Below are 24,521 nucleotides of genomic sequence, written 5' to 3' on the forward strand. Positions count from 1 at the left end.
CCGATGTGCGAGCAGGATATCGCTATACCAATGTTTGAGCGAGACAACGCTAAGTCTCGCTCAAAAATCGGAGCGGCGTGCGAATCGCATCCAGTGTCTCAAGCGCTATGGGTAATTGGGTATGCAAAAAATACTTACTGGACTATTTCCATACGTTACTTAAGTGTCTGCTGACGTTTTTTGTCAATATATAATTAGCGACCTTTAAATTGAATATAGGAAGAACTATGTAGCGAAACTTAAATATCATTATCATTTAGAAGCTGAAATTAAATATAATTAGAAATTGTGACTATCTATACAGCATGTTCATAGTGATGGCAAATCGTTTCGACTTTTCATAAAGCTAGTTTGACCCGGTACCTCCATTGTGACGCTTATTGTGTTCAACTTTCTTTTACTTAATTACATTTTAATAGTGAGGTACTTAATAATTAACTCTGTTCTATAATTTGTATTAATAATTGTTTTCTGATGCAATATTTATGTTTTGTTACAGGTAAGTTCGTCGAATGACCAAAAAGCGGTTATCTAATAAAAGTAAACGCTGTAATCGCAAGGTACAAGTCGAAGTGCAAAGTCAAGTTTTTATTTGTGTACATAGAAAATGCGCATGTAAGAGTTCCAAAAATGAATGGCCACTTTATGAATGAATTGTATCCATTTAATTTTGCAGCTCGCTGTACTTTGTAATTCCTCTACATAAATAAGTCTAATGTCGCGAGGCGGTTAATCCTCAAACAACCACGCAACTCAACCAACCAACCACCCAACCAACTACGCAACCAGCCAACTATACCCAAGGAAAGAACTAAGCCCTCCTACGTGTATACGTACAACAACGCCGTTTAACTCTGCTGTTGTGAATATGAAAGGGTGTTTGGCCTGGGCAGCCACATAAGAGCTCATAAGAGGAAAAAACCCTTGACTGCTGACGAGGTCGCCGTCATCGAAATCGATGTGGAGGACTATATATATTGCCAATTAAGGTGTTATTAAAGCGACAGAGAAATCTATGCCCGCAATTTGCAACCTTCGGTGTTCGGGGTAGGCCCTTTGTTTTCTTACTGAAAACAAAGCTCCTCGTAATACCACCTAGACTGTAGGTACGAGTAAAAAGATCTAGATTTGAGAGTTGGCCAATTCCTAACGGGACGTTCGGTTAGATAGCTGTGTGCTAACTCTGTAAATCTGCAGGAAACCGATGTCCGCAATGAAAAGGAGTCCGGTAACTATCTCGAGATTAAGACTTTTATTTGTATTATTCGATGGAAATAGCTTACTTACTCCATTGAAATTAAGTTATATTATAGATCTTTGAGTTAACAATTGGCGAGAAGTTGCACAGGACCGAGAAAAGTGGCGCTGTCTTGTGTCGGAGGCAAGGTCTCATTTTGGGTAGCTGAGCCAACGGATTAAGTAAGTAAGGTCTGTAGGTATTTGAATATTTTTTTTGTAAAGACAACGTCTTTCCTGTGGACATCATAAAGTATGTGTACTAAAAAGCTTAATTTTATTACTAAATCCTTACAAGCTTTCTATTTCCTATGAGTTGTTCGGTTTCCTAAAAGCATTAGCTTTCATCATACAACTTTAAGTACACTTTCATTCAACATATATTCATAGGAAAACGGCCGATTGCTTGAAAGTTTTTGACTTATTTTTTACATCAAAGAATTTTCCCATCCATCTTTTGCAAGGCAATGCATAACGTATAGAGACATTTACACGTTGCTATACAGGACGTCCCAAGACTATGGGACATCAAGGGAAAGTACCTTAAATATAAGACAGGATATTTTGCTAAAAGGAGACTTTATTTTATTTTCAAACCTGAGTAATACTGTATTCAAAGATAAAAAAAAAGTTACTTTGTCTGGAAATCGAACCGACTCAAATGTGAAAAAAAAACAGCCTGTATTTTTATCATGCCAATTGAAAGAATGCATAAAAAATAAGTCATCTCAGAAATATGATATCGCAAAACAAATGAATACAGTAACATTTTTGATTAAAATTTCAAGATTCGGTTTAATTCTCAGAAAAAGGAAGCAATTTTCAATTTTTGTATGTACTTACTTTTAAAAATAAAATAAAGTCTTCTTTCAGCAAAATATCCTATCTACGATATTTAAGGTACTTTCCCTTAATGTCCCATAGTCTTGGGACATCCTGTATAACAGAGCTATATTTCTCTTAGTTAAGTAGATAAGCCTTATAATATCTCCTTTACGAGGAAAAATAAGTATTTGCATTGCATTACTTCCTCCTGCCAATATTTCCACCAAAATCTCTCCCCTGCATTCGCACCGTGTCATATCTCGTATTCCCAGGTCCCACTATTCTTATTGCTACAATAGTCCTTGCACTTATTCAAGTTATAACGTGACCTTGAGAGCCGTAGTAGCTATGAGTGAACTGGGGGTCACTCTTATACTGGTGAATTTATATATGGCTTGGGAATTAATGCCAAGCACTGTAGCTTGCAATAAATCAGGATCCATTACAAACACCCGATCGGATGTTGTGTTCACGAAACGTTTTGTACACGACGGTATTTTATAACAATACAATAAGGTCTACCACTTATTTCAGACGGTTCTTTTAGTAAAAGATATCTGACTTTTGGGACTAAAACTAATTTGGTATTGTCACGTTACATTACATACTTATTTAATATGACACAAATCCGCTTCATGCAGTCTTGAACCAGGACTAGCTAACCAAAATAACCTCTTAAAAATAGCCACAGTTTAACGATAGAGAGAGGCAGGACGCATTCGGCGGTGCTTTTGACCCGAGTACCATTCTAGGATTTCAGCTCACTTGCTATCTCCATCCTATATCGCGCTCCTTATCGAAGGCCAAAACTAAGGGCTCCCGTGTGCCTTCTTTTGCATCCATGGGTTCGCGGCTATAGGTAGTACTAACTTGTAAGTAAATCATGTTAACATGCTCAATTGAATATGCATATGTTAGGGAGCTTAGATTTATACTGGTCGGTCTAACGATATTTGTCTCGTTGTGAATGACAGCACGGCTCCGATGACAGCTCTCCCACAATTTATTGACAGATTTGCCGATCCGCTTCCTGCTATTATGTTTTATCAAATTACGCCCCGGCGGATCATTTGAGGAACGAAAATTTGTTGTTACTGAGGATTTTGTAGAGCAAAAACGTTTAATCTTTTTTCCCCGTAGAATTTACTATGTGTGAGTATCCTTATGAAGCTATGCATTTATAATCCTATGAAGTGGTTATGTAAACATAACGTGCCTTAATCTGTCGGTTTATTTACATAACAGGCCTTTTTGTCATCATGAGTGGACAAAAAACGTAGCTACAATAATATCGTAATTACACGGCATATCATTTAAATCCGTTTGTATGTCAATCCTACTCATTTACATTACCGCAAATCAGCACACCGTTTATGACAATTATTGCATTGGACAGTACACGTTTACCAAGTATAATTAATGAACTGGTCGTTAAGGAAGAATGTGCTTGGTAACCTTTTGTTTACAAAAATGTAGTGATACGCGAAGTGCGAACCGAGACTGACGCGCCATGGATTTTACCGGAAAAGTTGTCATTGTTACTGGCGCCAGTTCTGGGATTGGTGCTGCCTCCGCTAAACTCTTCGCTGCTCACAACGCTCTTCTATCCATCGTTGGAAGAAACGAGGAAAGACTACTTACAACGGCCAAGGCCTGCGAAGAAGCTAAAGGGAATAAACCTTTATGCATACTCTTGGATCTAACCGAACCTGGTAGCTGTGAAAAATTAGTAAAAAAGACTGTGGATACGTTTGGAAAGATAAACGTGTTAGTCAACTGCGCTGGAAAGTTATGCTGTACATCGCTCTTTGATAACTCCATGGAAATTTTCGATGACCTAATCGCGCTTAATCTTCGAGTGCCATACAATTTGACTCAGCAATGTTTACCGCATCTACTCAAAACGAAGGGTAACATTGTGAACGTGTTCAGTGCGCCTATGCGAGTGCGACCTGGCTTCCTACCAGCTAATATGATTAGAGATGCCTTAGAAAGATTCACGAAGTCAAGTGCTTTGGAACTAGCAGCAGAAGGAGTGAGAATGAACGCTGTAAGACCAGGCTATACAAGAACGAATTTTCTGAAGAATTTGAACGTGGATGATGAAATCATGGATGATACTTACGAGCTGATAGCTGAAGTTTTGCCCACCAGGAAGGTTATAGAGCCGGAGGAGATCGCTAGGATGGTGGTTTTTACCGCCAGTGACACGTTGCCTAATTTGAACTCTGCGCAGATGATAGTAGATGGTTCCGCTTCGCAGTTTTAAAATTATTTTAATTGTGACTTGTCATTTTTTTGTATTCTGAGATATGAGTGTTATTTGAACTAGTTTTAAGCCTCCCACGAACCTAGCCGCTGTCATACAATCGAAGTTACTCTGACATTTTGAAATAACATGTTAAGTGACGTGAACATTCAAGTAACGTTGATACCCAACAAAAACATAAATGTGAAATGAGAGCCAAGTTCAATATTAAGAATATGTGTCGTTGTTGACTCACCGACAAAAGAATTAAGATCTATAATATGGGTGCCAAGGGTGGCTAGTTTTTACAAACAAACCAAACAACTAGCCAAGACAAATCCTTTAAAATTTCAGGGTTTTCTACTCAGCACAGAACTTGGCACCCAAATACATCCCTGAGATATCATTACTTTTTGTAAAGAAATTACTACACTACATATAAATCATGAAAGTAGTTTTGCCCAAGCTGAAAAGGAGACCTTTGCTAACGCTCGGTCAATTGTTAAAAAAATTCAGGTTTCAGATTTTTCCTTTGTATACGCTTAATAGTCTACCTTGATGTCTAATTCCAAGTTTGTAGGTCATCTGGAAGTGGATTCGGTTATTGGATGGGTTTTTGATCTATATATAAGTCAGTCAGTCACAAAATTGCCTCAAAAATTCTAAATTCTAAATTTTTCTTGCAATTAGGCCTCAAGGGCTCTTTTAAAAGTCAATACAACATTTATAGTAACATCATATAGTTATATGAAAATACCTGGGTAAACATTACATTATAATAATCTTAAAATAAATAATTACTACAATACAATAGAGATGTATAGTGTCTATGGTTAAAAATACATTAAATCTGGAGATGGAAAAGGTCCCCAATGTCAGAGTACTAATACGAATAAGATTTGGAGGTGTAAAGTTTCTTCAAGTGTAAAAATAAAATTTATACTAAATTAATAAATCGCGTCTGGACTGTTAAGCTAGCAGTCTCATAAACAAATGCTACAGAATACATAACAAGTATGTACCAAGTCAAGTATATAATACAATATTACAGAGACGTATAGTCTCCACGGTTAATACATTAAGTTTGGATATGTATAAGGTCCCGACGGTCTGAGAAAAATAATAATACACAATAATAATGACATTAATAAGCTTTGGAGGTGTAATGGCTCTCCAAGTGTCAAAGAATTAAATAATAAAAAAGTGTATGAATGCCTGTTTTTACTATAAATGTTAATTTATCAATAATTGTTTGAACTACGTTTATGAAATTTTGTTGAGTTGAATAAATGTGCCAAATTTCATGTATGTGTTGAATAGGTTTCAAGTTGTGAAAGTGTCAAAAGTAGCTCGAAATGTTTCGTGTAATATTACACACGGTTGCGTCGCCACTTCCTTTTTCTTTGAACTTGGCTGAACACGCGACCGCGTGTAAGTCTGGTACTAGTTTTTGTTACTAAAAATTGTAACATGTACTAAGTAACATTAGTTCGAAAAACTTCTACTCCCTTTATTTTCTTTGTATAACATTATTTAGCAACGTAAACTAGTACCTAACCAAGACACACATATTGTGTGAATTTTCATGCATCTTACATGTAATTGAAGCATTTCGTTATAAAATAAGAGTGTAAATTTAATTTTTATGGGTGTGGTGTTTTGGTAGCGAGTTCGTGTGACTTAAGTAATTTTTTCATTTTTTTTTGGTTTGCCATCCTTCATTGGCCTATATATTTTTTAGGCTGACTTTTGTATCTGTATGTATTTATTATTTTTGTCATTATCTCTCTAGTTAATAAATAATAATAGCTTTGTTTTAAATAAAGTCTAGTTTTAATTCTACATACCATAAACAAATTGATATTTTAATGTTTACATAATTGTACTCGCAGTTTGTATAATTGAACGCTAATTGTGAAAGTACAACTTGCTTTTAAAATAGTTTTAATTACTTATGAGACAATGGAAAGCAGAATTATATATAATTGCATAATTTGGTTATAAATGTCAAGAAACTGGTATTTACTAACTTACGCAACAGATATCAATAATCAATTAAGAAATACTCGATGATGATGATTGGACATTACATCTAATTTCATATTAATAAAATAAATAAATATTATAGAACAGTATTACACAAACCGACTAAATAAGTTCTACAGTACGTTCAATAAGGCTTGTGTCGTGGATACTTAGACAACGATATATATAAATACGTAAATACATAGGAAACAAAACATCTATGACTCAGGAACAAACTTAATTCCACCAAAAACATTTTCATTCAATATGTTGCCATTGAACCCATAAGGCTCGCACTGTCAAAGTTATCAGATCTCATGTAGAGTCAAGCTTCTAACTCTACAACTTCTACAAGTCCTAACTTCAGAAACTCTACACGTTAGTCAAAATATGTGGCTTGGCCGTTTCGTTACATAAACTATTTAATTGTAGGAGCCTATAACAAAACAGTAATTATTATATTATATTATTATAACGAACCCATTGTGTCCCACTGCTGGGCAAAGGCCTCCCCCCTCTTCTTCTACTCATCCCGGTTTTGAGCTACGACCGACCAGTCCCTCAAAAAGGAGTCTAAGTTATCCCGCCATCGCCGACGAGGTCTGCCAGATCCCCGGTTTGACTCGTGGGGCACCCAATCCGTGGTTATCTTGGCCCACAAGTCATTCGGCATGCGGCAGACATGCCCAGCCCAGTCCCACTTTAACTTGGCCACTTTTCGAGCTACATCTATAATCTGAGTTTTAGAGCGCAGCGTGGTGTTCCGGATGCGATCCCTTAGTTTAACACCTAATATGTTGCGCTCCATGGCTCTCTGGCAAACCCCGAGTTTGGACTTCTGAGCTTCTGTCAAAGACCAAGTCTGAGCACCGTAAGTGAGGACTGGAAGTATGCACATGTCCATGAGCCTACGTTTGAGTGACAGAGGTAGGTCTCCCTTCATGAGGTTTTTCATAGACCAATAGCTCTTCCATGCGTTCTCGGTCCGTCTGTCGACCTCTTTTAAACAGTAATTATTAGTGAATTTTTCACCTTACGCCCATGTGACGGTAGCGAAACGGCCAGGCGACATATTTTGACTATGGTGTAGAGTTAGGGCTTGTAAAGTTAATAAGTCGCTCTACAAGAGATCTGATAAGTTTTTGACAGAGCGAGCCTTACAGTTTCGTCTCGGCAACATTTTACATGAAACTTTTACAATTTTTACAATGAAAATGTTTTTGGTGGGATTTTACTTCTTTTGTAAGTTGCTTATGACAATCTTCCATCCTCTAATTTGCAGGATGGGGTGTGATTTACTAAAAATCCTGAAATACGTATTTTATTATTCAAGGAGTACCTTTATAAATATAATCATCAAATTATGCGGAAGTCTCATACAAACTTTCATTCCCAAAAGTTTAAGGGGTTGGGGAGTAAAAGTTCCAAGTTTTAGAATTTTTTAATGTTGTTTGTGTACTAATACTAGCTTACATGCCAAATTTCAGCTTTCTAGGACTTCAGGAAGTTAAGAGTTTTGATGTCATTCGTGAGTGAATGAGTCACTGACAAAATCTTAAGTATAAGAGCTATATAATTGAAACTTTCTGTGTTTAATCAGTCTATTCATCATATATCGAGTATTTTGTTAATCTGGTATAATCCAAACCCAAGTTATGAGGGGTCAAAAAAACGACGAAGCGCTTCAAGAAAACGTGGGTAGTGCCCTTGCGCTTCACTAGGCTTGTCTTGGCGGGGGCACTACCGTGTCCCTAGATACCCGTACTCATCACACAAATAATTTACCATATACCAGGATTTGAACCCGGAACCATCGGCTTCATAGGCCCATACCCATAGGTATCCATAAAGGTGGAACCAATATTGATTTTATTTAGTATGTATGTTACCTTACTAATTTAGGTTACCTTACATACTAATCATTGTGTTCATTAAATTAGCAACATGTCCCGTCAAAATACGCAAAGTACTTACAAATTATAGATCTACAACTCAAATTCTAACATTAATTTAGCAAAAAGGCCACAAGGGCACTTTCAAGATGCAATTTACATACGAGGTTTCGTTATTACCTACCTATGCTAAATGTAATTACGAACACAAAATAAACCATTCTGTATTCGTAGATTACTTTTATTTTTCATGAAAATCTGTTTTGGTTCTAAACGTTTCTATTTTTGGCTGATAAGTATTCAGAACACATTGCATATGTCCATGAGTATATTTATTTGGGCCAATTAGTCTCCTTCCAGGCGCGTCAGGAAAAAGAGGTCGAAAGACGGATTGAAAACGCCTGGAGGAGCTATTGGTCCATGAAACACCTGATGAAAGGTAATCTTCCGATATATCTCAAACGGAAGCTCATGGACATGTGCATACTCCCAGTTCTAACCTACGGGGCACAGACTTGGTCTTTGACTAAAGCTCAGAAGTCCAAACTCGGAGTTTGCCAACGAGCTATGGAGCGTAGCATATTAGGTGTCAAATTGGTGGATCGAGTCCGAAACACCACGCTGCGCTCCAAGACACAAATCATCGATGTAGCTCGGAAAGCGGCCAAGCTAAAATGGGATTGGGCTGGTCACGTCTGCCGAATGCCGAATGAGTTGTGGGGCAAAGTCACTACAGAGTGGGAGCCCGAAAACTCGAATCGGGGATCTGGCAGACCTCACCGGCGATGGCGGGATGAACTGGACTCCTTCTTGAAGGAGTGGCCAGACATAGCACTCGACAGAGACCAGTGGAGAGATTGGGGGGAGGCCTTTGCCCAGCAGTGGGACACGACAGGCTCCAAATAATAATAATAATAATAAGTATTCAGTTAAGATTTGCCCCACTTATTTCAATGATATTTTTCCAGAGATAGTTTGAGATATCTCTTCCTCGCGATAAGGCCGCCTGTTGTTTACCGCTATTTAAAGTTTATAATATATTTTTGATGAACAAGACAGTCTTTGAAATGAAATATATTTAAACGTCATCAAATGTTTGTCATAGTTTTGTCTGTTTTATGTTAACCTGTTTATGTGCAATAAAGTGATATACATACATAAAAATTGTTTGAATATTAAAAAAGATATGTAATTATATAATTACACAGTCATTCCGTCTGTTCTTAGTCATCATTCTACTTCAGGTACATGTTTACAGACACAAAAATAAACATAAGGAAAATCCTACACATATTACTTAAAGCATTCATTTACTTGTTTGTTGCGTCTGCGCTTATTGACAAACTCGTTTAGGTGTGTCGCTGTGATAATAAGTTACATAAATAGACACTACGTAATCGCCGCGATAAGGTAAACACAACGTGTTCTCAGTGTCAAACACGAGACTGTTTGAGGCAGACGTGTGTGTTACAGTGTTTATATAAATGAACAAATGGATTTTACGGGAAAAGTCGTTATAGTGACAGGAGCTAGCTCCGGTATTGGAGCAGTCACTGCAAAAATGTTTGCCGCTCATGGAGCTACTCTCACATTAGTGGGCAGAGATGAAACAAGACTCCAAGCCGTGGCCAAAGCTTGTGAAGAAGCCAAAGGAATCAAACCGCTACCAGTACAATTAGACTTAACTGCAGTCAACAGTTGCATTGTAGTCGCTCAGAAAACTGTGGAAGTCTTCGGCCGAATAGATATACTCATCAACTGTGCTGGAAAGATTGGATTAACCTCGCTATTTGACGCAAACATGGTAACTTTTGACGACCTGTTCGCAATCAATCTCCGTGTACCGTACGAGTTGACTCAAAAGTGTTTACCTTATATAGTGAAAACTAAAGGCCATATAGTGAATGTGTTCTCAGCTCCTATCCGGGCACGACCAGGTTTTGTGACAGCCAGCATGATCGCCGAAGCGTTAGAAAGATTTACAAAGGTCAGCGCAGTAGAATTAGCACCGGAAGGAGTTAAAATGAATGCAGTAAGACCGGGTGTGACTAGAACGAATATATTGAAAAACATTAATATAGATGATGATGAAGTAAATGATATGTACGAGGCTTTAGCCGGGATGGTTCCAAGCAGACAAATTATAGAACCAGATGAAGTGGCTAAAATGGTTTTGCTAGCTGCTAGTGATATGTTCCCTAATTTAAATGCAGCTAATCTTGTGGTAGATGGAGGTGCATCTGTGGCGTAAGATAACTTAAGATTCTATTTGTGGTTTTATATGTATATTGCTGTACTTGTGTTTTGAAGAAATTTGATATATTGAAGAATATTTGTCTATAGTCTAGGCTTTTTTTTAAAGAAAATTGTTTAATTCTCAAAGATGGTGTTATTGTTTATTGGCTGACTTTTAATATTTTCGATAACTGACTATCTAACAGAAAAGTTCGCATTAAATTAATAATCTTACGTATTTCGACAAAGTGATACCTACACGTAATAAACCACACGATTTGGTAAATCCACGACTGAAGGTATTAAACAAATTACTAAAGTGTTATCAAAAACAAGATATTACTTATATTCAATGTTGCGATATTCCAGTTGTACTCGTAGTCGATGAACGCGTTAGTAGAATGGATGTTTTTTTATAACGATAAACAATTATGGTGCCAAACTAGTGACGGGCGAATTATGATTAGCTCAGGAACAATAGGAGAGACCACAGCGAAACTCTTTGCTTTTCATGATGCTGAGAAGACCAAATTAAGAGAGTTGGACGGAAAATAAATGAAAATTACCAAAAGAAGCCATCAGCATCCTTTTATCATATCTCGGACTTAAGAAAAATAAAATTTCTAATTAATAGCAAGATAAAACTTATCAAACAAATAAAAAGATATTTGACTGAGTAGCATAATATTAATAGAATTAAAAGGAAGCTTGGATGTGTGAGTTGTACCTAATTTCATCTCAAGTATTTTGTTTTTTACAAATAATCAAGCAACATATAAACGCGATATTTTACTTAGTAATTTTAAATTTATAGTTACGAGAAATGTAAACAGGTAAGGAAACTTTAAAAAAAGTGTATCCGTTTTCTTTCGCATGCGAAGTATTGATTTTTGTTTGTATATGAATATTTCTGAATGGAATACCTACAACGTTATTTCTTGAAAACGTTTTCCGTCTTGATTTAAGTGTTGCATTCATTTATCATAACAACCTTGCGCATAAATCTTATCTGGTTTAACTGCTTGGTTATTATGTGCGAGTGAACAAGTTTTTTCTAATAAATGTTTGCGTGCGAATGTTTTTTTTCTTATTCTTCGTTGCAGGTACGTGTTAAATGTACCTTTAATTGTAATCCCAAGTTACTAATAGTCGGAATGTAATGGATGTAGTATTTGAATTTCATGTGTTGGGCATGATTTGCCAATTACATAAAAGACATAAATAAAAGATTAATTGTGAAACAAAATTTTGTAATATTCATTTTGCATATCATCATTAGTACTACATAAGGAGGAACCAAATTTAGAACAAAGTAGTGTAGTTCAGTCAGCTATAGTGATGGCTAAAGTGCCCAAATATATCGTAATACACCTTTGTTGTAACCCTATTTAGAAATATGGCAGTGTGTGTACCTACTGATATATCTGGCCACTTTTGCCGTCACTAATTACGAGTATTTGATGCTTGATGCTGACTTTCATCTATCAATAGAGTGATTCTTGAGGAAGGTTTAGGCATATAACTTGTTAAGGTTTTGTGTAAATTGGTTGAAATATAACGATGTTGTCGGTAAAAATCACGCTGACTAGGAGCTTTACTCGAAAACGCTGCCTAATCCGTTTGAGCTATAACAACACAATGTATGGTGGGGTTGTCTCTCTTTCATGGGTCTACAAAAAAGTGCGTAATGTTGAATGTCTATTATTTAAGGATAACATACTATACCCATTCATTTCTTTCTATACTATAACTTCTAGAAAAAGATGACATAATATGTGGCATTTGCCACACACACCATACAATTTAAATGAATATTTCAGGAGTAATCGTAATAGTACATTACGATACAAGTGCGAAAAATAGGAAATTCGAAACGAGTGGCGATAAATTAAAACACGACCGAAGGGAGTGTTTTAAATCGACACGAGTTGCGAATTACCTATTCGCACATGTATCGTACAACGTTTTACAGTACATATGGCCCTTTAAATGTTCGACACAGTAACGTAATATGCTACTTTTCGCACTAGTGCTATAAAGTAGCCCCATATGTACTGTAAATTAAAGTTTTATTTCGAGCCATAAACATAGACACATAACATATAACTATAACATAGGCATATATATAGGCATATAACTTGTAAGAAATGTTAAAGACTCTATCCGCAGTTAGTTCTAATTTTTACCACCTTATGCGCTGGGATCGCTTTACTTACCCCCACCATGCACTTCGCACGTAGCCAATTTGTCCACCAAATTTTATCAAAATTCGACGAAAAAACACGACATCAAAATAAAACTCGGCCCGTTTACGAGTAGGTGTTTCAGGTGTCCATGGGCGGGGTAATCGCTTACCAGGTGATCCGTCTGCTCGTTTACCTCTATCATAAAAAAAGGTAATATGCCTGTGTCACCTCATGTGTTAGCAAACAATCCAACAATGCGAATATAACAAATGAACAGTGCTCTAAAGCTGATGGACATTGAGGACGATGCCGCGCTGTCCAACAATGAATTGTTTAAAAAAATACAATCCAACAAAATTGAAAAGAAAAACTAAAACGTACAAAAGCGTGCGAATGCGTTGATGAAAAACGAACGGCTTTTGTTTACTATCATCTGAATTGGATACACCTTTTTTTATGAATCTGGACTTTATATTAATGCCGTAAGATGTAGAATCCTTTACTGTGGGATTTCTTTACAAAAATGTAACTGCAATCTTATGTCTGACTGAGATTGCTGTTTTTTAATTTTTTACATATGGCTCACTTTTGAAGATAAATGCAATAAATATACATATATTACACCAAATAAACGTTTTATCAATTATGGTTTATTTTGAGTAAATTCTTGGTATTATGAATTATCTATATTATTTTTTAGTGTCTTGTAAAACCTTATTCCATATACATACAATACAAACCAAAATCTAGCTTCAAAATTGCTCCACATTTATGGATATTAAGCAACTTTTGAGCTAGATTTTGTTTGTATTATGTAATATTACACTATATTGCGTGAGTCACGTGTAAATGACATCACGAGAAATAAAAACTGCCATATCATGATGACATTACAAACCGGATGAGCAAAGTACGGGCTAGAATTGATAAAAAGTTTATCCTTAAGAGAGTTAAGTCTAAGCTTAGAACTACAGAAGACATAAACAAGTATTAAAAAAGGTGCCACTTTGTCGCTTGCCATAAGAACGCCTTGTCAGGTTATTCGTATAAAGATACAAGCAAATCTCGCCCTTGTGACTAGCGACAAAGTGCGTCGTTTTTCCTGCCGCGGTCACATATGTGTCAAGTTCTGATTCATTGTGAATATGAAACAGCAACAACGCCATCTCACCTTAAAAACACCACCTCACCAGAGTGAGGCCGTATAACCAATTTTACTGTAGATTTCGATGTCTAAGTAGTTAAACCAAAAAAAAAATATAGCCGAAATACCCTTAAATTATGATATATTTTATTTTCTTACATATCTGACATCTGTAATCTGACCACTCAGAACTTCTTATATTTATTTATTGTATAGCATATATACAAATACATCAGGTATAAAAAGAAACACTAAGTTAGAATTTTCGCCTTCCCAGGTAAGCGCCTGCTTCTTCTAACAGTATCTTAAATGGGACAATCTAATGGGGCATTCCAGAATTATGTGATTGATTCCAGAGCTTTTTTTGATAATATTGATAAAGTAATTATTAAACACACTCGACTCTTACAAGTAGGTATGTATTGTTCCTACTTATATTATATCGAAGCCGCGTTACGTGTTTTTATGTTAAAGCTTTTCCTGGTACTCTTCACGTGACTGTTACACTTTTACACTTTTCACCCGGAAAAATCTTTTCAAGCCCCCACGCAAGAACGATTCAAGCTAAGAATTTTAAAAGCAACTTTTGGTCATTTGCATGAAAATGATGGCATTGTGAGAGTTTTAATGCAAGGAAATGGGGGGCGTTTTGTGCAGAGCGGTGGGAGGCAAGGGGAGGGGACTTTACCGTTAGGAACTTAAAAGGAATTCTAAATGAGGAATTACTGTAGAGATTGCGGAGTTATTATTGCTACTTAATTCGTTATCTGTAAAGTTTATTGGATTTTGGGGTGCAATTGGAAAATGAGTTTTAATTTCGTCCCCTCGGTATTTGATTCTAATGAGAAAACTGCATTTGTTTATGGAAATTTACTGTTTTGTGGTACGCAGGTACTTTTTTTTCATTTATCATACTCTGAAAGTGGGCCGTTGTTGTTCTAAAAAGTGTGCAGAAAATGATACGTTTGTGCTCAAGAGCACTGTACTTTCCAAGTACGTTTTTATTTATTACGAGAAGCAATCAAAATTTTGGTATTAAATGGATTTGTTGCACAGTTTCCATTCTTATAGTTAACTCTCCATTCCATAAATAACGATATTTTTACCTAAATTAATTGAAAGTACCCTCAAGAAATACTAGTGAAGTTTACACGTAGCCGTGTTTTTGAAATGCACATTTATTTTATTTTCCTCTTATTCGTAATGAAAAGTAGAGCGTTTAACTCGGGTGAAAGGGACCATTTCAATCTCGGGTTATTGGCGCGCTCGCTAGGTTCGAACGCCAAACTACCTCAACAGAAATGGGTACTTTTCGTCCTTTAGTTAACAATCATCAAAAATTCAAGCACTGTTTTTGTTGCCAATATTTTATGCAAAAACGTGGAACATTTTGTTTCTTCTAAACATTTCCAGTTTTACAACCCTAATTGATAAATTGTTTCTTTCTGCTACCACTGCCGTTGAAAAATCAACCTTAAAACGTCAACTCAAAGTTATTTTTTTCAAAATCACTACAAATATATACGACGTTTATACAGACGTAATTGTCTGAATAAATATTGTTTTGTCTCGTTTGAAGTTAATGTCGTGGGAGAGGACAACAGCAATCGTTTTACGGATAATTAGATCCATGTTTAAAAATAGAAATGTGTTTTTTTTAAGATTCTTGGTAGATGTCCTTTGCTTGAACCTGGAGGAAGAAAGTCAAATAAATGAAGATGTAATAAAATGTCTGATTACATGATCTCTGGTGTATTTTTTAAGCTAAGATTATTAACGCCTAGAAATCTAATTTCATAACGTCTAGCCGCCCAGAGGCATGTAAAAAGGTCTCCTATTCCATTCTATAAACATATTTTGAATTTTTATAAACATATTTATTCTATAATCATATTTACTAGGCAAGTTTTTTCGTCTGAGCGGCTAGATAATAAAACAGACTTGTTAATAATCCACCTTTTTTCATAGTTTATGATTTACCATAATTGAGCTCAAGATCAATATTGCGAATTTGCGACTTATTGATACCTACTATGTCAGAATGTCTTAGTACCTTTTTTAATATATTATAGGACAATATCATGCAAATTTAAATATTTAAATGAAAAAAAAAAGAGTCCCACAGTAAGCTCAATAAGGCTTGTGTTGTGGGTACTTAGACAACATACACCATCGCAACACGCGTAAGTTAAAACTCAACACAAGTAAGCTCTCTACACGCTTTAAAATCAGTAAAGCTACCTGTTTATTTCTATTTAAAATATCCTTGTATTATACCGCATCCCAATCCGAAATACCTGTCCCACTCCTCTGCACTCCAACGTCTTTAGGCACTTACGGCACTCTTCGGCACTTTTGGCACTCTTTGATCGTGGCCGAGGTGCCTTGTTGCAAGTGCCACTTGAGGTTTCGTCCCTACGACGCAGTCTATATAATATGACGCTAGTAATAAGTATATAAGGTTTGACGAGATCTCGAGTGGGGGATGATTAAAGGGAATTTGATTGGATGACTTACTTTTTTTGAAGTTATTATTTTATTGTTATCTTGTAATCAGGCTTCGGAGTTTTCATAGCACGGTAAGACTAGTGAGTTACGTAGTCGACATTAACATTAAAATTAAAGACATACGGCCCGGTTCCAAGAATGATAAAGACACGTTGGAAAGATCTTTAAAAGAACGATAACTAAACGTCATGTCAAAATTGACGTTTATTTCGATTCCGCTGTGATCCCAATAAGATCTGTCTACGATATTTCTAACGTCAAATTGACATTGGTTGCTCGAATCGAGCTGCTTCTGTCAATTATACGACATATAAACGATATCTAAATGAGAACTTATCTAAACCAGAACTTATCGTTATCCTATCTCTTTCTTCGGATCGGGCCGTGAGTCATCCTCATTCTCATATCGTACAGTATATTTTCGCCTTACAAATATTTGTGTCATTAAACAATATTTTGTATTATATCATAGCAATATATCAATGAAGTGCCTGAAATGAATTGAAGTGTATGCCTGGCGTCTGTTGGCTCGTTGGGTGGACGACATCCGGAAGATTGCGGGTCACTTCTGCATGAGTTTGGCTCAGGACCGGGATAAGTTGCGTACTGGAAGAGAAGCATATGCTCAGCAGTGGGCAATAAAAGGCTGTTATGATGATGATGAATATATCAGTATAATATTTGCCAGCTAGCGGACGCCCTTAATTGAACATGTTTTTGTTCAGCGCTAATATTTTTATTCCACGCCTTGAAACTTTAACGACTGACTATATTTTGAATAGACACTTGATTTGGCTTTTTCTGCTTCGTTAGCTTTGTCTTTATGTTTTTTTTAATCATATCCAAACTGAAACTTTTACGACCATAATTCTGTCGCGCTCGTTTTACTAATTTTGATACTAATCACCAATTTAATTGAAGCAGTTAAATCTCCATTAACTAAGCGGCTACAGCGATAATATCTAAACTAACCATTAGCGCTAACTGCGTGTTCTACCAAATCTGGCCCCTACCATGGGGTTTAATGACCGTACAAATACAAATGGCAAGTGTACATGTTTATTTTTCCGATTCATGCCACAAGATGGCAGACCCTCCAACGCGCACGGTCCCTAGTTATAAACGCGCTAAAAACGACAATCAGCTAATAATAGTTGGTCTTAATCTTTAATTTTGACATAATATATTGGTAAGTGCGTAAGGCAGTGTTGGCCGAACGTTAAGTAGAATTGATCATTAACCATTGCAAAGTAAACCGTAAACCATAGCGGACGGTTACAGTTTACGGTTCAATTTATTTAACGTTCGGCCAACACCGAAGAATCGGATACATCGCCCACAATCTGCTTACCTTAAAGTTTACTGGTAGGGTTGTCTTTTGGCATTAAGTACGTTTCTACGATAAGTTTTTCTTTTGTGCAATAACGATTAAATAAATAAACAAATAAATAAAATATAAATTAAGTAATTGAAGCTTGTAGCGTAGGGCGTTTAGGGTAACTCGTCAACGTCCATAATACTGGACATATTTTTTGCTTTTGCTAACCAGAATCATTGCAACTATTGAGCACCGAGGAGTTTACAACTCACGACGTTTCGATCATGATCATTGAAATATTTAAAATGAAAACATTTGGCTTATATGCTATCAACTATAATAAACTTAACAATTTTGGATAACAACCCATGGTAGAGGTACTACGCGTAAAGCTATATGTTTGTCTGATTGTCTGGAAGCGGAAACATAAATCCGCTCTTGTGCGACGGCTTTTAGGACTGCCTCGTGCTGGCGATTAGTTGAGCTGCGATTAAAATAGCAATAAATTATCGAATCGAACGATGAATGACGAGAGTGAGTGAGTAGTAGTGAAGGTAGATTTTAACACCATTTGATTATTTTTAGCTAAATTATAAATATGAATTAAGTTGTATCTGTAAAGCTATTCCGATGGTAATAACAGGTTATGAATTTGATCTACATTTGTTATGAATATGATCTGTCAGAGTCAAAAGTGACGTGTCTGGTTGAGGAAATTTATACTGCCATCATATCCAGTGCCTAGGGCTACCTGGGCTGAGTGGTTGAGGCTTCTGCCGCGAATGCAGCAGACGCTCGATCCCAGCCCTGGGCACTGGAGGTCTTGGTTACTTTTTTCGTGTATGACATCTATTTCAGTTTATAATTTATATAAGGTAATTTACGGTAAGAGAAACAGTTTAAGGATTCCCTACAGGGCTTTATCTTGCCCCCATTTAACCTTAGTTGTATCTGCTTGAAATAATACAAATCAAAATATTTTCTTAAAATATTTTATTTCGTAGTAAAATTGGACAACGCTAAACGCAGCATTAACATGAACATTCTCAGTCGCAAACACACACCGTTTGTGTGCACGACGCCTTGTGGAGGAAACCATTGTGGTCCGCTTAATTAATCTAAGCCGTGTGCGGCAGGCCTTATCCAGGTTGTACAGGATGTGTGCCTGCCATGTTTGGGGCAGATCTGTACCTGGAGATATACGGGATGCTTTGTCAACATTTAGCCATAATCTGCGAGGTATTTATTGGCTTGATTAATATGGCTAAACTATTTGTCTAACAGATTTATCTTGCAGGATTGAAAAACGTTGAAATACGAGTAACGATATGAGAACGAACGAAAATAGTATGACCGTGATTATTGAATATTTTGATCAAACAATTTGCTAACGTCGCCTTACAACTATGGGTCTATGGTTGCACTTTAAACAACAACAAGATTTAAAAGATCGGTGGGAAATCGTTTTTAGATGTTTTTTTACTACTTCGGAGGCAAACAAGCCTACGGCTCGCGTGATGGTAAGCAGTCTCCGTAGCCTATGTACGTCAGTAAACCCAGGGGAGTTACATGCGCGTTCCTGATGCCGCACCCTCGTTGAGCTCTAGCAACCTTACTCACTGGCATGAACACAACGCTAGTGTTAGTTGGCTGCGGTTTTCTGTAAGGTGGAGGTACTAGATATCAGATATATAAAAATTCCTGAATGCAAAAAAAATTAGCCCCTTAGAAAAAATACGTTAGTAGGACAAAATATTTAATATTTTCTTTATAATTTTCCAATGTAATTTTGAAGAAGTAAGGGGAAGAAATAAAATGTAAAGGAGAATCATGAAACTTGATATCCAGACTCAAATAATAATTATTTAATTATTTATAATAATTTATTTGGCGTTAATTAAATAATTAATGATAATTCTTCTTACTAGAAAAAATATTAATATTACTGGGTTCATAAGTAACATATACATACGAGTATTAAAATACCTAACATTTTTAACTTGGCGATTATTACAGGATCTATCAAGTTGTTGACAACTCATTTCAAGATTTTTTAAATTACACATTTTACTAAATATAATAAAAAATGTAAACTACTATCATTAAGCTAATAAAATGAAATTATCTTCAAAATAATCCTTTATTTACCTTTTATACACAAACACAAACGTTAATTAAAATCATCAACAATATGCCGCAGTAATTTTTTTTCAATGTATTTTGTAGTCATCCTGTACGAGTATTATATCTACCACATAACATTTTAAACTGACTATTATTTTTCAACAAATTTCGCACATTACTTTTTGTGAAAACGTCCGATCCCGCCACTGCCGCGCTAACTTTTAAACCGGGAACAAAAGACATCCGAGTTCCAGTAGAAAGTTAACCGGTAACGCGAGAATTGAACGGGTTAACACGTCCGCTCGAAAGAGTTTAGTGTCTGGATGCTTTAAGTCTTTTATAACTTAGTAAGTTAATAAAAGTAAATCTGTGTAAAAAGAAGCTTCAAAATATTTTGGCGGACTTAACGCCTTGAGGCATTCTAGACCAGTCAACCATTGGGCTAAACAGAAACAGTTTGATGCAGGATTGTAAATAGTTGATATGGAAATAGACGCAACTCGATATACTTACACAAATATACATTTTAAATGTATCTATATATATTCAAATTCATTATAACGTGCATATATATAATAATTATGTACTACCTAGTGTTAGGGATCACGTGAAAAACAGGAAGATAATTTAAATTAGTTCCACAGCATTGCAGTATCACTGTTAACTACAAAAAATACAAAGATACGAGAAAACACAAATAATAACAAAATACAATATAAGCACTCGATTTGGGCAACGACGTAACAGCGTGGCTCCGTTGCGTCGTCTGACTCGGCGTAATAGGACTCCTACGCGGCGGCGGCTTATGCTGCGTAGTAGTATAATGAAAGTTACCTTTTTTTTTTTTTTTAATAAATTTGACCACAATCTCACCTGATGGAGAGTGCCGATGTAGTCTAGGATGGAACATGCTTACCTAAAAGATGTCTATTCACTCTCGATTTAAAAAGGTCCAAGTTATAGTGGACTGGGAATAGATTACCTTTGTTACTGAATTGTTCCTGAAATTTTCTAGACGGTTTACCGTTGAATTGCCGACAGAAATTTAATCGAATATTATTTAAAAGACAACATATCAAGTATTTTCATATCATCGACAAGTCATTGCGTCGAGGACTCGATAATAGGTAATCTGAACCGGGGTTCTTTAATTGGTAGTTGACTTATTTCAATAAAATTCATGTCATGGTTTTTCATTTCGGGTTTTTTCATTAATTTAATAAAATTATTTCAATTGGTAATATTTCGTTATCGAAATCGTTTTCTTGGGGGTTGCAGTTTTAACCTAACCCACTTCTGGCAACAGTTCATTTTCTTGGGGGTCGCAGTTCTAACCTAACCTAACTCACTTCTGGCAGGCTCCGTGGTCGTTAGTGCTAGAAAGATGAAATTTGGCATGGACATATTATTAGAGTATAAATTAAAAGGTAACTATCTGTCTCTGTAAACTATTAGATGTAGGTTACTCCGTAAACGTCGTTTTAGTTCTTAAAAGTTCCGCTGTGTGGCGCCTCTATCTATGCAAAATATGTAACTTAAAAACTTACCTGTTGAAAGTAAAATAAAACTAAAGTTTAATAGAATTCTCATAGTTTAATTAATAAAAGCCTGGGCCCAATACATATAAATCAATAAAGCCGAGAAAATCGTACAATAAAATCTAGAAATTTTTTTTAGGCTACAGTCAGAATCCAAAGTAGCGGATCAAATAACGTTTCATAAGTAACTACCATTCTGTAACAGCTTAACAAAAAGTGATGTCTTTAATATAGAACAACTAAGACTGTAAAAGATATACTTTTGAACGCGAATTTTAGAATTTTATCTATATTTGGAAAAGTTACCCGGAATATCAGATACTTTTGGTGTGTTATTTCATCCGCTACTTTTGATGCTGACTGTACCTTCCCCTACATGTAAAGTGGGGGTGTTTTTTTTTGCTTCAACCCTACAGTCTGGTATCGTTGGAAAGGTCTTTCAAAACTAATAGGGGTCTTCAACAAACATTTTTTGATAAAGTGGATATATTCGGAGATAATCGCTCCGAAGGAGAAAAAAATGAGTAAAGCCGTTGACTATTGGCAATTTTAGAACGAAAGTGTAAAAATTAGAAAGTAATAAACAATCCCACAAATTTTTTATTCATATTCGTTTATTTTACTCATATATGATGCATTATGTCTAGGACTTATTGTTATACTTTACTTTTTCATGCTTTAATGAACCAAATCATTTTAAAATTACTGCAGTTTGCTAAAATATGTTGTATTTTGCTATGAGATATTTATCTTTACACATGCAGTCTCCGATTGCAAGTAACTCTGTTACTTTAATTAGGTACTGATTATGCAAATTTGCCTATTTGTTTAACTCGGGTGAAAGGTACCGTTTCATCCCTTTGTTAACAATCTACTGTACTTTAAGCTCCAGTATAGCTTATTGTGACGGAAGAGTAACTACGGAACCCTACGCTGAGCATGGCCCGACATGATCTTGGCCGGTTTTTGTACTTCAACACTTTCGGTGCCGGGCGCCCCGTTTCCAGTACAAAATGAACACACATACGTGTTCTCTCCAGTGAATGTGTTAAGTGGCATGTACACCTTTTCTATAATATTTATATGATAAAATTATGATGATGATCTTTTCGGCCGATTTCGACCATGGCGACCACTTCGACTCCTAGTTAGCTCGGCACTCATGCGCCCGAAGATGGCTGACATAGCCGATCTTTGAGGTGAACCACTGCGCACATTGAGGGCACGTGAGGACACCAGCTAGGTAGTGGTGTTAATGGACGCAGGCTGGCGCGTTTTCAGCTCGTCGCGTTGAGAGCAGCCGAGCATCTCCGTTCCAAGCAGATGGCAATCAAAGGAAGCTGCCACAGACGTAGGCTCCACTATCTCTGAGGTAATTCATAAATAGACGAATGGGAACTGTTTTATATGAGCCTTACATGTGCCTATACATATGCTTTAATAATCAATGCTGAACGAAATTACCTATACAGTAGCCGTGACGAAATGCATTGCTTTTTTTACCTCTAAAGTGGTAGGTGGATGGTTATTCCTTTTCTATAATATAGATAAACAAATTATACTGTTAATGATTATCCACAGGAGTGTCAACTTTTGTTTTATAATCTGAGTATCAAGACTCATTTGTCTGTCCGGTTGGTTGCAGGTATGTTCTTTTGTTTTGCTCTAAATAGATCAACTAATTTATTCCTAATTGTTTGTTTCAGGTAAGTAGCTGACAAGGTGTTTTTTCTTCTGAACGTGAAAGGTTATATAATTATGTCTAAAATACCGACATAAGTTTGCTAGAAAAATTTACAAATTAAAGTGAATGCGGAGAAAACCGTCTATAAGGAAAGACCGCCCACAAGCTCTCTCGTCGCTTTAACTTAACTTTTGCGTTTGTACACATAAGTACTCCAGTTACTGTACCTGTCCCTTCTGACTGTGCCTGAGCGGCGCCGGCATACGTTTACAAATACGAGGGTTCTTGCCTTATGACGCTCTTCCCTGCAATCCATTTTATATCTCTTCTCCACATTCATTTTAAGGAAGATACTTCTAAATTTAAACCATTTTATTTTCATACTCTAGCTTTCACTAGTAGTTTCTTGATTCTAAGACTTTCAACTCATACCTTCTTATTCTTCTTAACTCATCAATTTTACCATAACAAACTTTCTAGCAGCGAAGATCTTTATCACTTTGTCTATTCAACACATTCAAACGATATTGCGCTACATTTTCGCTGACACGAAACTTAGTGCACCCCCATATTTTTCGCGCGCACACTGCGAGTATCTCTAGTAGAAATATTCTCACCTTATTCCGTCCGGCGCTTTGACTATGCATTCGACGGTCTACCGAACATTTTATGAACACAGTATGTGAGCCAGTCTTACACTTATCGTAAGGGCTACGATACCAAGGTGCAAGACGTGGGTTGCCTCATTACCAAAGTAAAATGGAGTTGGGCGGGACATGTTGCTGCTGGGCTGATGAGTGATGGCAAGTGGACTAAAATGTTAACGGAATGGTGGCAGCTTTCGGATGAAAGAAGCCCCTGGCGTCCGTTGGCTCGTTGGTTGAAAAGCATTCGAAAGATTGCGGGTCATTTTTGGATGAGATTAGCTCAGGCCCGGAACAAGTGGCGCACTAGAAAAGATGCCTATGCTTAGCAGTAGGCGGACATGAAGATGATGATCAATGCAAAGATGAATACGGTGTTAGAGATATAAGATAGTTTATATAAATAAACAAAGTATAAGCGCCTTAGAAGCAACATACGAATTGTAATATAAAATAATTTGTAAATCAACGTAAATATGATCATTTTCGTAACATTGCTTATCTCAGTATGGGAATCAGGTCAATCAGGATTAAAAAAATACAAGTTTGTAACTTAGAAGCAGCAAAAGAGCTTATTACTTCACCGCATTGACCTAAAATGAAGTCTTATTAAGAAATTACGAACACATATTTCCAATTAATTAATTTACCCGTTAACCTTCTCACTAAAAAACATACTTGTTTTCAATTAAACCGTTTCTCTAATTGATCCAGCTTTGGCCGCGGATCGCTACTTCTTTGGCCATTGCCCAAGCTTGCAATGAATTTACGACCCAACTCCGCAATCAGGACTCCGACTTATGTTTGGACAGTTTTTACTTCGCGTTAAATGATTTATCACTTTGCAGTGGGGAAGAATATTAAATTTTAATTTGTATAGATCTTTGTCAGCTGGTTAAATGTTGAAGGAGGGA

At 36.3% G+C, this 24,521-nt stretch overlaps 3 protein-coding genes across 5 annotated transcripts in view; all 3 read left to right on the forward strand.

The window, feature by feature from the left end:
- The window catches only part of LOC133530999 (heterogeneous nuclear ribonucleoprotein L), a 695,759-nt gene that overhangs the window by 383,736 nt on the left and 287,502 nt on the right, over positions 1-24,521 (forward strand). The window lies entirely within an intron of this gene.
- Positions 2,129-5,515, forward strand: LOC133530937 (oxidoreductase UcpA-like). Its single transcript, XM_061868996.1, has one exon. The coding sequence runs from the start codon at positions 3,572-3,574 to the stop codon at positions 4,328-4,330; it is 759 nt and encodes a 252-aa protein (XP_061724980.1). The 5' UTR covers positions 2,129-3,571; the 3' UTR covers positions 4,331-5,515.
- Positions 9,564-11,537, forward strand: LOC133530938 (oxidoreductase UcpA-like). Its single transcript, XM_061868997.1, has one exon. The coding sequence runs from the start codon at positions 9,719-9,721 to the stop codon at positions 10,475-10,477; it is 759 nt and encodes a 252-aa protein (XP_061724981.1). The 5' UTR covers positions 9,564-9,718; the 3' UTR covers positions 10,478-11,537.

This window comes from Cydia pomonella, chromosome 24 (genome assembly GCF_033807575.1).
Source record: "Cydia pomonella isolate Wapato2018A chromosome 24, ilCydPomo1, whole genome shotgun sequence".
Lineage (NCBI taxonomy): Eukaryota > Metazoa > Arthropoda > Insecta > Lepidoptera > Tortricidae > Cydia > Cydia pomonella.

Coding starts and splice junctions, on each gene's coding strand:
- LOC133530938 (XM_061868997.1), top strand. CDS start 9,719: ATGGATTTTACGGGAAAAGTCGTTATAGTGACAGGAGCTAGCTCCGGT.
- LOC133530937 (XM_061868996.1), top strand. CDS start 3,572: ATGGATTTTACCGGAAAAGTTGTCATTGTTACTGGCGCCAGTTCTGGG.